Here is a 17441-nt window from a genome sequence, read left to right on the forward strand (position 1 = left end):
CTATAGCAGGCCGTTTTTCATCATTTTTGAGGATTTTAAAAAAATGAAAAAATTCAAAAACATGGGTTATAGCCCATCGTTTTTTGAATTTTTGAAAACATAATTAACCTCGTTTTTCATCATTTTTGACCATGGGCTATGGCCCATACCGTACGGCATACTATAGCACCCCGTTTTTCATCATTTTTGAGGATTTGAAAAAAATGAAAAAATTCAAAAAACATGGGTTATAGCCCATCGTTGTTTTTATTTTTTTATTTTTTTTTAACCTCGTTTCTCATCATTTTTGACCATGGGCTATGGCCCATACCGTACGGCATACTATAGCACGCCGTTTTTCATCATTTTTGAGGATTTGAAAAAAATGAAAATACATGGGTTATAGCCCATCGGTTTTTTTATAAAAAAATAAAAATTAACCTCGTTTTTCATCATTTTTGACCATGGGCTATGGCCCATACCGTACGGCATACTATAGCAGGCCGTTTTATTATTATATTTTTTTTTAACCTCGTTTTTCATCATTTTTGACCATGGGCTATGACCCATACCGTACGGCATACTATAGCACGCCGTTTTTCATCATTTTTGACGATTTGAAAAAAAAATCAAAAATTTAAAAAACATGGGTTATAGCCCATCGTTTTTTGAATTAAAAAATAATAATAACCTCGTTTTTCATCATTTTTGACCATGGGCTATGGCCCATACCGTACGGCATACTATAGCACCCCGTTTTTCATCATTTTTGAGGATTTAAAAAAAATGAAAAAATTCAAAAAACATGGGTTATAGCCCATCGTTTTTTTAATTTTAGTTTTTTTTTTAACCTCGTTTTTCATCATTTTTGACCATGGGCTATGGCCCATACCGTACGGCATACTATAGCACGCCGTTTTTCATCATTTTTGAGGATTTAAAAAAAAATTAAATACATGGGTTATAGCCCATCGTTTTTTTAATTTTTGAAAAAAAAATTACCTCGTTTTTCATCATTTTTGACCATGGGCTATGGCCCATACCGTACGGCATACTATAGCAGGCCGTTTTTCATCATTTTTGAGGATTTAATTTTTTTTTAAATACATGGGTTATAGCCCATCGTTTTTTTAATTTTTGAAAAAAAAATTACCTCGTTTTTCATCATTTTTGACCATGGGCTATGGCCCATACCGTACGGCATACTATAGCAGGCCGTTTTATTTTTTTATTTTTTTTTAACCTCGTTTTTCATCATTTTTGACCATGGGCTATGACCCATACCGTACGGCATACTATAGCACGCCGTTTTTCATCATTTTTGACGATTTGAAAAAAAAATCAAAAATTAAAAAAACATGGGTTATAGCCCATTGTAACTGTCCCAGAACGAGAGACAGTGGTTTCAGGTATAAACTTAAATTATATAAAATATGGTTTTGGTTGTGCAACATTTATGATCATACTTGGATAAAAAGGTTGATTTCATTATGAATAAATAGAATTTAAGAATGGCAATAAATATGTCAAAAGGTTACATTACAAGGTAAAAATACACCCTTTGGAAGGGAGTCACATGATCAGAGTGTCACGTCACTCACATGACGTCACCTGTCAGTAAGGGTCAGAGGTTGAACGGACTTCCTGGAGAAAAGTTGTATGTTTTGGGAACGTCAGAGAGAGACGATATTAATCAATCTGCACATGGTTCAAAGGCGCACACGGTACATATTCTTTGTGATTTCATTGTTATGTGTTGTTGTGGATTGTTTAACGTTGCTGTAATGTAGAACTATGGACTTTGTTTGATCATTTGAATGCACATGTGTGGACTCTAATTACTGTTTACAATGTGTACGGACTCAAAAACTGAACAAAATGTCATTGTTTCCTTATTCTAGTTTTCACGGTGTCTTGGTGACTGGAGGAGTTGAAAGTCGCATGACAAATAAAACCAATATCAGACATCTGTATGATGCGTGGACATACTAGTTGAACCTGTACAGCTACAGTGAAAACGTAACGCCCAGCGTGGTTCACCAGAGAAAACGGCATGCCAGCGTGGTCCCAGAGGGATTGAGAGAATGTAACATGGCACGCCAACATTGTTGAAAAGAGACTGACATAAGTGGAACATCAAGAACGTGTCGCTGTCTCGCAGACGCAGAAAGAACGTCCGAAAAAAGAACTGACAGTCCGCTTTGAACAACTGAAGCTGCAGTGGCGCGGTGTCACCAGGAGAGGGTAGCGTTGATCAGTGTACACTACAGTTCTACAAGAGACTTGTGTGCGCATCATCGCTACATTACCAAAGCGGAGAGACTGAGAGTGCAAGATTGCATCATCATCCCAGACGTCAAGGTTTGACAGTGGAAAATAGATCAAGAATAGAACTTTTGTCAAAGAAAATAACAAACAAAAGGGTCTATATAATAATAATAGCAAGTTATTTGTGCTGTATTGATGTCGTATTGCTATGCATATACTACCTTCTATTTGTATGTGTCTTTGACAGTTCATTAGCATTGATAATTCATGCAGAGTGCATATAGGCTTACAAGGTTTAATATCAGTAATGTATACAGTTTTGGGTTTGATTTGTACTAAGTTGCACTTCAGAGTTTGAGTATTTACAATAAGTTGATGGTATATACAGCAGGTTATAAAACAGAATTATGCCTGGCCAAGAAGATGAGAAAGAAATTGAGTCTCTTCAGAAAGAATATGACAAACTAAAAGAACAACTTGAAACAGAATCTGACGACAAAGAAAGAGAAAGCCTGGAAACACTAATAGGTGAAATTCATGCTAAACTACAAATACTCCAAGTCTCAGAAGAGACCCTTACATCAAAACAAGCCGAAATAAGGAAATCATCTAGAGTGAAAACTTTAACTCCAAAAATGCAGGAGCTGAAACAACAAGAGATTTCCAAAATGGAGGATAAATTCGACTTTGTGTATGAACGTTGGAAAGGAGCTGTGAGAACTGCACGTGTAGGTCTGAAATTCGAGTGCTCTGACAGTGACTTGACTGAATTGATTGACCATGTTGAAGTGTCAGAAAAACTATTGGAAGATGCGTATAATAATATACGAGCACAGTCAGCACCTTCTACTGAGATTAGGAGAAAAATAGACGGCTGCGTGTACCTAACAGGAGACCTGATAGAGCTATTGAAATTACGTCAGAAAGAAGTCGGATTGGAATTTAATGCGGAGGCAGAAATTAAAAGACTCAATGCAGTGTTTGACAAAGAATATGCTCAGTCCTTAATAGAGACTACATCAACTAAATCTACTGTTGGGAGGCAACACTCAAAACATGGATCAGAACACTCAAATGCTTCAGCAAAAATCGCGGATTGTGCAGCAGAATTGGCTGCGAAACAAGCAGAAATGGAGATGGAGGATGTTATTGCTGCACAAAAACAAGCTATGGCAGCACAGCAACAAACTATGGAAGCAGACATGGCAGCACAACAACAAGCTATGGCAGCAGACATGGCAGCACAGCAACGTGCTATGAAAGCAGATATGGCAGCACAGCAACAAGCTATGGCAACTGAGCTCAAAAAGCTAGAAAATCAGAGGGATATTAAAGTACTAACTGCCAAGCTTAAGGCATACTCGGAAGCAGACTCAAGCGAGGGCTCTGAGGAGAGATCAGTTCGTAGCAAAATGGCCATTCATCAGCCAGTACCAAAAAATGAAAGAACAATAAAAAATGGAAACAAGACAGACATACAAAGTACAAGCAAGAAAGAAATAAAAAGTGAAGGAACGTGTAAGGACTATGTACAGTCAAACAGTACCAACAATGAAGTGTCATTAGTTCAAGCCCTTTATGACACAATGGTGCTTACCAGACTACCTGCACCTGAGCCCTCCATCTTTACAGGCGAACCACTGAACTTCTTAGAGTGGAGCACGAGCTTCAAGGCATTAATTGAACGCCGCTGCACAAACACAGCAGACAGGCTCTTTTACTTGCAAAAATATGTCGGAGGAGAGGCACGTTCTGTGTTGGAGGGAAGCTTCTTCAGGAAGGATGAAGAAGCCTATGATCAGGCATGGGAGGCACTGAATGAACGCTATGGCCACCCCTTTATAATCCAGCGTGCCTTTAGAGATAAACTGAAGAACTGGCCAAAGATTGGTTCACGAGAGTCAATTAAACTAAGACAGTTTGGTGATTTTCTTAAAGCTTGCAGCAATGCCATACCACATGTGAAGGGGCTTCAATCGTTGAACGACTGGGAAAAGAATCAAGAGATGCTCCACAAACTCCCTGACTGGGTGACCTCTCGGTGGAATCGCATAGTCTCAAAATGCCTGAAAGAAAATGAGGATTACCCTAGTTTCAAAGAATTTGCAGAGTTTATTGCACAAGAAGCATATATTGCATGCAATCCAGTGAGCTCCTTACATGCGCTGAAACATATGGAAGAGAGGCAATCCAAAGACATTACGCACCCAAAGGCAAATGTGTTGGTCACAAATTTAAGTACCAGAGATGAGCCAAAAATGGTGGCAAAGACACACAGTGCAGGAGGTAGTAGTTCGGAGGACACTTCTGAAGACGAGGAAGTAAAATCTCCCTCAGCCTCCTCAAACACAGTCAAATGCATATGCTGTGAAGAGAGCCACTTCATCTACAAATGCAAGACGTTTTGTGACAAGTCACTTGAGGATAAGAAAAAGTTCATATTCGAAAATAACCTATGTTTTGGATGTCTTCGAAGAGGACATGTATCGAAAAACTGCAAGCAAAAGGCCACTTGCAACATATGTAAGAAATACCATCCGACACCCCTTCATGAAAATCGTCCGGTTGGAGATGAATCATCTTCTCAGCTTGAACAAGTAGAAGAAAGCACCTCATCCCTTTCTTGCTGTGTAAACAGAGGTGATGGTGGGAGCACATCCATGATAGTGCCTGTATGGCTTTCCTCGACCACCACCCCTGAAACAAGGCCGCTCCTAGTGTATGCCCTATTGGACACCCAGAGTAGCAACACCTTTGTAGACAAGGAGGTGTGTGAGAGAATGGGGGCAGTTATGGAACCAGTCAAGTTGAGGCTTACCACTATGATGGGAAAAGACTCCATTGTTAATAGTGAAAGAGTTAGTGGGCTAAGAGTTAGAGGAGTTGACTCAGAAAGTCATGTTGACTTGCCACCAGCCTATACCAGGGATTTTATCCCGCATGAGCGTTCACAAATTCCCACCTCAGAGACGGCCAAAGGGTGGAAGCATCTGGAAGGCATAGCATACGAAATGACAGGGCTGATGGATTGCAAGGTAGGGATACTAATTGGGTATGACTGCGCAAAAGCATTGGCACCACGGAGAGTCATCACGGGAGGTGACTACGAGCCGTATGCTATAAAGACTGACTTAGGATGGAGCATCGTTGGCAGCATACCACAGAAAGTAAAGAAAACAGAGGTGACTGTTCTGTGTCATCGGATATCAGTCAAGGAACTTCTGCCAAGGACACCAGCTGCTGTCATCAGAACCCTTGAAGCAGTCAACAAAATAGAGACAGTGGAAGACAGAGGACAGTAGAGACACAAGTTCCACAACACTCAGTCTGGAAAAAAAAAAAGAAGTGTTCAAGAAATTATTGAATTTATTATGTAAACCCTAAATTGCAGTAATTGGTGGGAGTGTAACTGTCCCAGAACGAGAGACAGTGGTTTCAGGTATAAACTTAAATTATATAAAATATGGTTTTGGTTGTGCAACATTTATGATCATACTTGGATAAAAAGGTTGATTTCATTATGAATAAATAGAATTTAAGAATGGCAATAAATATGTCAAAAGGTTACATTACAAGGTAAAAATACACCCTTTGGAAGGGAGTCACATGATCAGAGTGTCACGTCACTCACATGACGTCACCTGTCAGTAAGGGTCAGAGGTTGAACGGACTTCCTGGAGAAAAGTTGTATGTTTTGGGAACGTCAGAGAGAGACGATATTAATCAATCTGCACATGGTTCAAAGGCGCACACGGTACATATTCTTTGTGATTTCATTGTTATGTGTTGTTGTGGATTGTTTAACGTTGCTGTAATGTAGAACTATGGACTTTGTTTGATCATTTGAATGCACATGTGTGGACTCTAATTACTGTTTACAATGTGTACGGACTCAAAAACTGAACAAAATGTCATTGTTTCCTTATTCTAGTTTTCACGGTGTCTTGGTGACTGGAGGAGTTGAAAGTCGCATGACAAATAAAACCAATATCAGACATCTGTATGATGCGTGGACATACTAGTTGAACCTGTACAGCTACACCCATCGTTTTTTGAATTAAAAAATAATAATAACCTCGTTTTTCATCATTTTTGACCATGGGCTATGGCCCATACCGTACGGCATACTATAGCACCCCGTTTTTCATCATTTTTGAGGATTTAAAAAAAATGAAAAAATTCAAAAAACATGGGTTATAGCCCATCGTTTTTTTAATTTTAGTTTTTTTTTTAACCGTCTTCCTGCCATTGCCGAAGCCCTTCGGCAATTGAAGCATTAATTTGATATTAACGCTTGCTGCCATTGCCGAAGCCCTTCGGCAATTGCCCTTTATTAGTGCATATGATTGATCAAGCCATAATGCTACTCACGTTAGCCGGTTAGCTAGCACTGTTGTTAGCACTGCACTGGATCGTTCATATTAATTCACCGTCGCCATAAGAATCCATTCTATCCGTTTCTTTCAATCGCCTGTATCTCCTATTCCTTGTCCCAGATGGCATTTTTGGTCAAAACAGCGTTTCTTTGACGGCACGAGCCGACGTTGTGGAGTGCAAAAATGTACCGGCATTTTTCGATCATGTAAACAAAGGTTGTCTTGGCAACGTAAAGCTGGCAGGGATAAGCTCACTTCCGGTTGAGGCAAAATGTGGCTTTTCAAAATAAGAGCTCAAATTAAAAAAATGCTGGCATGAATTAGGTCCTAATTTCTCAATAAATGGCAGCAGTAAAAGGGTTAACCTCGTTTTTCATCATTTTTGACCATGGGCTATGGCCCATACCGTACGGCATACTATAGCACGCCGTTTTTCATCATTTTTGAGGATTTAAAAAAAATTTAAATACATGGGTTATAGCCCATCGTTTTTTTAATTTTTGAAAAAAGAATTACCTCGTTTTTCATCATTTTTGACCATGGGCTATGGCCCATACCGTACGGCATACTATAGCAGGCCGTTTTTCATCATTTTTGAGGATTTAATTTTTTTTTAAATACATGGGTTATAGCCCATCGTTTTTTTAATTTTTGAAAAAAAAATTACCTCGTTTTTCATCATTTTTGACCATGGGCTATGGCCCATACCGTACGGCATACTATAGCAGGCCGTTTTATTTTTTTATTTTTTTTTAACCTCGTTTTTCATCATTTTTGACCATGGGCTATGACCCATACCGTACGGCATACTATAGCACGCCGTTTTTCATCATTTTTGACGATTTGAAAAAAAAATCAAAAATTAAAAAAACATGGGTTATAGCCCATCGTTTTTTGAATTAAAAAATAATAATAACCTCGTTTTTCATCATTTTTGACCATGGGCTATGGCCCATACCGTACGGCATACTATAGCACCCCGTTTTTCATCATTTTTGAGGATTTAAAAAAATGAAAAAATTCAAAAAACATGGGTTATAGCCCATCGTTTTTTTAATTTTTTTTTTTTTTTTAACCTCGTTTTTCATCATTTTTGACCATGGGCTATGGCCCATACCGTACGGCATACTATAGCACGCCGTTTTTCATAATTTTTGAGGATTTAATTTTTTTTTAAATACATGGGTTATAGCCCATCGTTTTTTTTATTTTTGAAAAAAAAATTACCTCGTTTTTCATCATTTTTGACCATGGGCTATGGCCCATACCGTACGGCATACTATAGCAGGCCGTTTTTCATCATTTTTGAGGATTTTAAAAAAATGAAAAAATTCAAAAACATGGGTTATAGCCCATCGTTTTTTTAATTTTTGAAAACATAATTAACCTCGTTTTTCATCATTTTTGACCATGGGCTATGGCCCATACCGTACGGCATACTATAGCACCCCGTTTTTCATCATTTTTGAGGATTTGAAAAAAATGAAAAAATTCAAAAAACATGGGTTATAGCCCATCGTTTTTTTTTTTTTTTTTTTTTTTTTTAACCTCGTTTTTCATCATTTTTGACCATGGGCTATGGCCCATACCGTACGCCATACTATAGCACGCCGTTTTTCATCATTTTTGAGGATTTGAAAAAAATGAAAAAAATCAAAAAACATGGGTTATAGCCCATCGTTTTTTGAATTTTTGATTTTTTTTTAACCTCGTTTTTCATCCTTTTTGACCATGGGCTATGGCCCATACCGTATGGCATACTATAGCACGCCGTTTTTCATCATTTTTGAGGATTTGAAAAAAATCAAAAAACATGGGTTATAGTCCATCGTTTTTAGAATTTTTGATTTTTTTTTTAACCTCGTTTTTCATCATTTTTGACCATGGGCTATGGCCCATACCGTACGGCATACTATAGCACCCCGTTTTTCATCATTTTTGAGGATTTGAAAAAAATTCAAAAATTCAAAAAACATGGGTTATAGCTCAAAAAACATGGGTTATAGTCCATCGTTTTTAGAATTTTTGATTTTTTTTTTAACCTCGTTTTTCATCATTTTTGACCATGGGCTATGGCCCATACCGTACGGCATACTATAGCACGCCGTTTTTCATCATTTTTGAGGATTTGAAAAAAATCAAAAAACATGGGTTATAGCCCATCGTTTTTAGAATTTTAGATTTTTTTTTTAACCTCGTTTTTCATCATTTTTGACCATGGGCTATGGCCCATACCGTACGGCATACTATAGCACGCCGTTTTTCATCATTTTTGAGGATTTGAAAAAAATGAAAAAATGAAAAAAACATGGGTTATAGCCCATCGTTTTATGAATTTTTGAAAAAAAAAAAAACTCGTTTTTCATCATTTTTGACCATGGGCTATGGCCCATACCGTACGGCATACTAGCACGCCGTTTTTCATCATTTTTGAGGATTTGAAAAAAATAAAAAAATAAAAAAAACATGGGTTATAGCCCATCGTTTTTTGAATTTTCTTTAACCTCGTTTTTCATCATTTTTGATAATGGGCTATGGCCCATACCGTACGGCATACTATAGCACGCCGTTTTTCATCATTTTTGAGGTTTAAAAAAATATATATATATAAATAAAAACATGGGTTATAGCCCATCGTTTTTTGAATTTTTGAATTTATTTTTTAACCTACCGTACGGCATACTATAGCACGCCGTTGTGTCACAGTAAAGACTAATGCTGGAATTGAACCCTGGACCTGTGGATCACAAGGACAGCCTGTCATCAGATTGAGCTATCTGCAAGTTACTAAAAACAGCTTTGTTGTGCTACTTGAAGAGAAGAAACGTGGATTGAACATCAAAAAGGCAATATTACCCCGTAACAATATTAAATATGGCAATATTAAAAATAGAAAGTACCAATAGATTAGAAATACATACACATGGTGACGTTTCAATATAAGCAAGGTCTAAAAGTGTAATCCTCAAATCCTCAAAAATAAAAAAATAAATAAAATGGATTTGAAAAAAAAAGACGAATAGTCCATGGTCTCTGAGTGATTTTCATCTTTTTTACAAATCCTCAAAAATGAAGAAAAACGTCATGCTACAGTACCCTAACCCTAACCCTAACCCGCTATAATCCATGGTAAAAAATGATGAAGTCATTTAGTCTTTTTTTCAAATCCTCGTTTTTCCATACCATGGGCTTCCATGACCATTGTCTCGAGTGATCTTTGTCTTTTTTTCAAATCCTCAAACATGATAAAAAATGGCGTGCTATAGTATGCCATCTGAGATGGGCTACAGCCCATGGACAAAAATGATGATAAACGAGGATTTGAGAAAAAGACGGAAACCACTCCGAGATCATGGGCTATAGTCCATTGTCTCGAGTGATTTTCGTCTTTTTTTTTCAAATCCTCAAACATGATAAAAAACGGCATGCTATAGTATGCCGTCTGAGATGGGCTACAGCCCATGGTCAAAAATGATGATAAACGAGGATTTGAGAAAAAGACGAAAATCACTCCGAGACCATGGGCTATAGTCCATTGTCTCGAGTGATTTTTTCAATGATAAAAAAAACGGTATGCTATAGTATGCCGTCTGAGATGGGCTATAGCCCATGGTTAAAAATCAAAACGAGGATTTGAAAAAAAGACGAAAATCAGTGATTTTCGTCTTTTTTTTTAATCCTCAAAAATGATGAAAAACTGCATGCTATAGTATGCCGTCTGAGATGACCAAACATGCAGATATGGCTTCTGACCCAGTACAATATTTAACTGACTTTGGAGAGTCAGACACCTTGACAGAACAAGATGCAGCATTGGCAGAGAAGTACTTGGTGCGTGTCTAGGCGGGGGCCAGGACAAGTACAACTGCTGAGACATTTGATGGAAAGCTATACCAGTGCCAGTGCTGGAATTGATGCTCTCCCTCCCACAAGTAGTGTGATCAGAGGTCACATCCAACAAGGTGCTTTCTGGAGCATAGGGCTTGCCACCTGCTTGAGACAGCAAAGGTACCCAAGTCAAGACTAGAGCCAATGGAACATGGATAGAGGAGCACTTTGGTACACTACTGCCATCAGAATGTCTGAAACCCTCACCACCCACTTTGATCACAGTATGGAAGTGTGCAGGTAAGTGACACTCGACGATGTGGCTGCTGTGCTGATTCCATGCATAATATTTTGCCATGGAAAATTTAACTTTTTACTTATGTAAAAAGTAAAAAACCCATCACACAAACTTGCATGCACAGGATGGTGCACTTTGTGTGAAATTGTTATTTGATTTTGTTTTGATTTTATGGGGGACATTTATAATTGTTATATTTTTAGGTTCATGTCTTTTTATAAATAAAACAAATAATTGTGGAAAAAATACAATAAAAGTGACAGTAATGACAACAATCGGAATTGAATTATTGAATAAAAACATTTATATTGATATCTCAATGACAAGATGATCCTTAATGATCAAAATAGTATCAGAAATGAATTGCAAATGTCACAATTAGTTGCATTAGACTTATTGCACCTGTTCTTACTCACTAACAATGGCCAGGTTATGGCCAAGGTCTTCGGAATGGCAAAATGACCGTGACCATGACCTTTCAAGGTCAATAACACCAAAAGATACTACCATAAACTAATTCCACACACCTGAATTAGTCAGGATGGAGGTATTACATGTGCAAATACACCCAGAAACAAAAAAGTTGTATTTTCATCATAGCCGATGCTGGCCATTGCGCCATTCGTGGCACTATGGCGGACGAGCACCTCGTTGATTTTTCATGTCTAGGGACCCATTGACTCAGTTCAAGTGAGAAATTCCAAATTACGAGAAGGTCTACAGGCAGGTACAGGACTAATATGGTCATGCCTCGTGACATCACGTGACATCATCAGGGATGGAGATCCCTGATGTCATCAATATTAAGCCCATATATGGGAATGACCATGAATGGAGATCCCTGATGTCATCAATATTGGCCAGCAACTCTACATCTGACCTCAAACCCTTAGATATCCATATATGGAGCTGACCTGTTCTGACATTCCACATGTTGATCCTGCCCCATCCATCCATCCTCTTCGATGTTTCCCTTTTGACTGATATCTGTCCATTCAAACTCTAGACGGGCCCGCCCCAAAGTTATTAGTGCAAGTTATTCTCAACAGGCCCAAATATTAAAGCCCAGCCAGTACAGAATTCATTCCATATGTTGATCTGACCCTCCATGCCAAAGCGCCAGTGCTGGCCCCTGCCGTCACCCAGGCTGATGCGTAAACCACAATCAGGAGGAATGCAGTCTTAGGTGAGCTTAAATACCCCGCCCAATTGGTCAGCTGACTGCCACATCAGCGTATGACATGTGGGTCTTGCAAACACTGTATACACCCACATAGTAATGCAGCGTGTTAACCCCTCGAGTATATCTGACTGAAGTAACTCCGCAAGCTACGTATCATTTTCATTAGTTTTACCATTTCCCAAAAAAACTAGCAGATCTACAAGCTCACAAATGTGTCGTTACTCGTGATGCGAGCTTGTAGGTCGGCTACGCTGCATGATACCGTCGTATCGCATCATCACATGACAAAGTAATAGGGCTGAAGTTGTTCACAGTGAAGCTGTGCTATAACACCCTGTGGATTGTACAGTGGGCCTATATGTGACAGCAACTTGTTCTTCTCACCTGCTTCAGTTTGTGTATGAAGAGGGTGAGCAGCAGCCAGAATATTGTAGCCACCACGCAGGTGCAGGTGAGGGTGGGGATCTCCAGGGAGGATCTCTCTGAGGAGCCTACAGGAACACATGGCCACACGACATGAGAAACGACCTTTCCTCCTCCCACATGTTGTACAAACCAATACATCATTAACATCCAGTCCCATATGGCACTCATTCATCTTCTCCACTTGTGTTTTTGGTGAATTGTAGAAATAGAACATCTTCGTGCGTGCCATTGTGCTGTATAACCAGATTACGACATGTAAAATTAGGTTTGTTGTGTTAAGTCGTGAATAAACAATGAGGATTTATATTTGGCATCACGCTCTGGTAGTGCTAAAAGCATTCAACACACCATAGCTCACAATAAAGATCCTATACTTCTTAAAACAATACTACATAAGAAAGACTGAGACGTGTACTGATTGTAATACTGAAGTAGTAGTGATTGACTCAAGATCTATTTCCAGACCATGGAACATTAGACAGGCAGGCATCAGTATGCCCATATATGGGAGAGTACACTTCTTTGAGGGGTCCAGGTTAAACACATTTAGTGCCGGAAGTGCATCAAAATATAAGCTCCGGAGTGCCAGAGTTTATGAACCGGAAACACTTTCCTAAAAAAGTTGACTTTACTAAGTGACCTCACATCCCCGATCATCTTCATTTATTTATTTACGCTCCAAAAAGCATTCATATTTTGCGGGAGATACGGATGAGGAGCAGAAATGAAGCGCCAGCATATCGATCCATTCATCACCACGGAGAGCGCCTTGGATTAGGAGATACGAGTCATTCTTTCCGCCGCGCTAACATGGGAGTCAATGACAAGCTAATAGTTGCACAGAGCATTAGCGTACGGAAAGCGAAAAGCGAAAAGCGAAATGCCAAAAAAAGAAAATAGGAAGAATTCTGAATATTCTTATCCCGCCCCGTGTCACTAGGACGTCGCTAGAACGTCGTAGTGCCTACGACAGACGTCGTAGGCACTAATTGTTCGGGATCCTTATGACGGCCTCATGCGTCGTATGAACTGAAACGGTTAAAACAGCCAATGAAAGGCAATCACAGTTGAAAACACTATAGGTCAGGGCATGTCTTACTGTTGACCCATATATAGGCAGAGCTCTCCACAGATCCCCTCTCATTGGTGGCTTGGCACGTATAGAGACCCTCGTCCTCTGCTGTGATTCGATCAATGTGCAGGGCACCGCCCTCTGGCGCTATCACAATGCCTGGCGGTGAGAAATGGCAGAGATTGGGAAAAAATGCTCTCACGAAACGAAACAGTATACTATACCCGGTACCTCTTCCCTGTTAATGTCGGCTTGTCCCGTGTTCTCACCTGATCCCTGGGACAGCGGGCGTTGGTTTTTGTACCAGGTGATTGTTGGCAAAGGGATGCCATGGGCGGCACAGCTGAGAGTGACTGAGCTGCTCACATTCACACTAGAGTCTGTCAGATTCTGCAGCAGCGCAGGAGGCTCTAGAACTGAGGAAGAGGCAAAGAGACTAACATATTATGAGAAATGAAGACATGTGTGTGTGTGTGTGTGTGTGTGTGTGTGTGTGTGTGTGTGTGTGTGTGTGTGTGTGTGTGTGTGTGTGTGTGTGTGTGTGTGTGTGTGTGTGTGTGTGTGTGTGTGTGTGTATGCACACTGAGCAGTAAAAATATAACTGCTTACAATTGTGTCTGTATGAAATATAAAGTGTTATTACCTCACCAAATACACACAAGCAAATGTGTCCTAATACAGAGGTGTTTTTATGAATAGACTAAAATGTATTGTTCTCCTTTGGGTAGTTTCTCCATGAATTGAGATCAGAGCTACCCCCACCCTACTCCTGCCTCCAACCTTTGGAACTGTGCCATTCCGGTACAATAAAACATGCTGGTAGTAACACATATCTGTGTGAGAGTGGCCTTGGTTTCAACCTGTGAGTCAGCTGACATTTGGATTCTCTCGGGTCTCTAGTCACCTCAAAATACCCCGTAACACAAACCCATTTCCTAAGAACCTCGACAATGCAGTATTTCATCATCCCGACTGGTATTAGCTTGTGAATGGACACAATGAGACACAGAACATTTCTCAATTTCGCACAACCATGGGCTATAATTAGACAAATGGCCCCGGCTCTCTGACTCATGCTCCTCCACCAGCAATATCTCTCCCAATTTTGTCACCTATCCGTCCCCCTCCCCCATCTCTCCAAGCCAAGCGGTGCCCATTCTGTCTTTATTCCCAACTTCGTCTCTTTCTGCATCCCCTTTCTAGTAATGTCCCTGTGTGAGGGTCCCTGGGGAGGAAGTGAATGTATTGAGCTCTGATTGTATGCATAACAGCAGTAAAAGACATGAAGAAAAGTCACTTAAGTAAGGGGACTGATTGTTGTTTTCCCCTATCTTCCTCCCCGGACAACAATTGATGATTGTCCACGGGGCTGGGGCCTGACAGTGTCTGATTGGCTGATTGTTCCGCTGGCCCTGTGTAGGGGCCTGTAAATGTGGCATTGTGGGAAGTACCATTGTGTGCTCTTCCTCCAGACAAGAGCTCATTCCCACGTGAAAGAGGTGCTGCTGAGCTTGAGCGCGAGAGCAAAGGCTGGGTGGGGCCCCAGGAAGCCTGGGAGCCCAATTCCCAAGCTCCCAAGTGTGATAGTATTTATGTATGTATGTATGTATATATGTATGTATGTATTTATTCATTCATTCATTCATTCATTTATTTATTTAGAAACCTTTGGTCTATAATGACATGCTATAGACATTGGACACCAGGGTTAAAGTCATTACAGGGTTAAACTTAAAATCTAATGTAACATTTCAAAATACAGTGAACTTTGAAACTGATTCCATGGTGGTTGTGTTGGAGGAAGTACATGTGAACAGTAGGTGTAAGGTGTATGTATGTGTTTGTGAATATATGTGCAATACAGTGAACGGTAATACTGACTAATAACGACTATAATAAAACAAAAATACTGAGCATCGCTGCTCACATTTCATGATGAGGTGAAGAAGACAGACCTACTGTACATCAGTGGTTCTCAAGCATGTTCATGTGAAGGACCGCCTATGGGGTTGCCTAATTAATATGCATTTGGCAGAGGACTCCCCCATCAGAAAATATTTTGCGCCAGGGAGCCCCATACAGGATTTGTGAGTTTTTGGAAGTTTTTGAAAATAGCAGATCTACAAGCTCACGACTCATTGCGATGCAGCGCATTGCGAGCTTGTAGATCGGCTGTTTTCAATTGGCAAATATTTCTCTATATAGGGTTAAGGTGGTTAAACTGATTTTGATGCTATATTAACTAATATTATTGCCCCTGGAATACTTTTAAGAACCCCTGCTGGGGGCCCCAGACCTCCACTTTGAGAACTACTGGCCATATGACAGAGTAACAGACAATAATAAAATGTGAAAATTAATTTGTGTCTGACCTTTGACCTGCACCTGTGTGTCCAGGTGCGTCTGCTGCCCTGAGAGCAGATGTCGGGCGCTGCAGCGGTACGTTCCAGAATGGCCGGCGGTCAGGTTGCTAAGCAACAGCGACAGAGAGTAGGAGAACTGCCCTGCGGCGAGTTGCCTGCTAAGCAGGGGGCGCCCATGCTCTGTATCCCTCATCCGTTGCCATGACAGCGATGCATACAGGTACTTATTGGCCGTGCAGGTGAGCATGCAGTCTCCGCCCTCTCTTGGCTCCTCCCCTTGACTCACGCCAAAGCCCCCGGGGATTTCTAATAAGGAGAATAGGGAGGAAGAGAGAGAGCATGAATGGGGGGAGGGGAGTAGAGAAGAAGAGAAGGAAAGAAAGAAAAGGAGGACAGACGGAGCGAAGCACAGAGGGAAGGGGGGATGGGGGAGAGAGAGAGAGAGGAAGGAGGCGGGGTTGGGGGGTGGTGGGATGAATGACTGAGTGTCCAGGATTGGAGAGATGGAGAATTTAGAGTCCATTCAGCTATTTTACGCCCACTAGACTCCTGGTTTAACTTTAAGCAATTAGTTTTCCCCAATATCACCACATGAGTTATGCTAAGAGCATGAAGCCAACCCTCTTAATGGTGAATTAAAAAAGCCGCCGTTTCAACTTTTGATGACAATGTTGAATGGCTATTGTATAGGGTAAAAACGGAGCTGGTGGAATACAGTGAACAGGCTTTTTATTTACTTTAGCCATTTGAAACTTCCCGTGGAAACGGCTTGAGGGTTTCCTGATGGCAGATAGTGTTTATCTTTCTCGAACACCCCCAGGCCTCCCGAAATAAAGAGGGTCCGTCAGTCCAAGGAAGTGCACCGCATAGGGAAGTGCAATGATAAGACTTGCAGGTTCCTGTTTCACCCTCGCTCACACACAGCAATTTGTGGACACATGTACAGTACACCTATATGCGCATGGAGGCACGAACGCATGCAAACACACATGCACGCATGCATGGGTGCACACACACACACACACACACAGACGCACACACACGCACACGCAACACACACACGCACGCACACACACACGCACGCACGCACGCACGCACGCACGCACGCACGCACGCACACACACACACACACACACACACACACACACACCTATGCATGTCCTTCGCTTGGTATCCATGGCATATCTACTTGCATCAACACACCTACACTATGTATACCGTACACACTTTTACATACAAATATACTTTTAAATAGGCCTATGTCTAGTAACCTTTTTTTCCTAAGCACCAAACAATTTGAGCAAATTTAAAATTCATACCTGCAAATGTAGATGTAAATTAATAACTGCTTCTTTGCATTTTTATTTGGGAGGTCTGGAGAAATCCTCCCACTCTGTGGAACACCTCCACCTATTTAATCATTTAATCAAAACTGATGGTTTATTTTTATTTAATTAGGTGAACTTTTCTTTGCTGTAATGCTCCAGTGCAGGCTATACAGTATACAGCTATGCTATCGTGCTGCTGTACAAGATATCTTCATCCCCTTATGACCAAGCCCTGATTTCTGGTTAATTTCCCCCGACCCTTCTAGTATCAGGCAACCACCTCTCCCTGCCCTGACCTTCCCATTCACTCTAGCCGACCT

At 40.5% G+C, this 17441-nt stretch overlaps 1 protein-coding gene across 1 annotated transcript in view; it reads right to left on the reverse strand.

Annotated features, from left to right (window-relative positions):
• The window catches only part of flt1 (fms related receptor tyrosine kinase 1), a 133276-nt gene that overhangs the window by 82008 nt on the left and 33827 nt on the right, over nucleotides 1-17441 (reverse strand). Inside the window, exons 13-16 of the mRNA XM_083778669.1 lie at nucleotides 15803-16099; nucleotides 13700-13846; nucleotides 13458-13589; nucleotides 12317-12423 (exon numbers count right to left, since the gene is read on the reverse strand). Of these exons, the coding sequence (XP_083634795.1) occupies nucleotides 12317-12423; nucleotides 13458-13589; nucleotides 13700-13846; nucleotides 15803-16099 (683 nt within the window). The remainder of the gene's footprint in view (nucleotides 1-12316; nucleotides 12424-13457; nucleotides 13590-13699; nucleotides 13847-15802; nucleotides 16100-17441) is intronic.

This window comes from Protomyctophum parallelum (assembly GCF_964188405.1).
Source record: "Protomyctophum parallelum genome assembly, chromosome: 12".
NCBI classification, from domain to species: domain Eukaryota; kingdom Metazoa; phylum Chordata; class Actinopteri; order Myctophiformes; family Myctophidae; genus Protomyctophum; species Protomyctophum parallelum.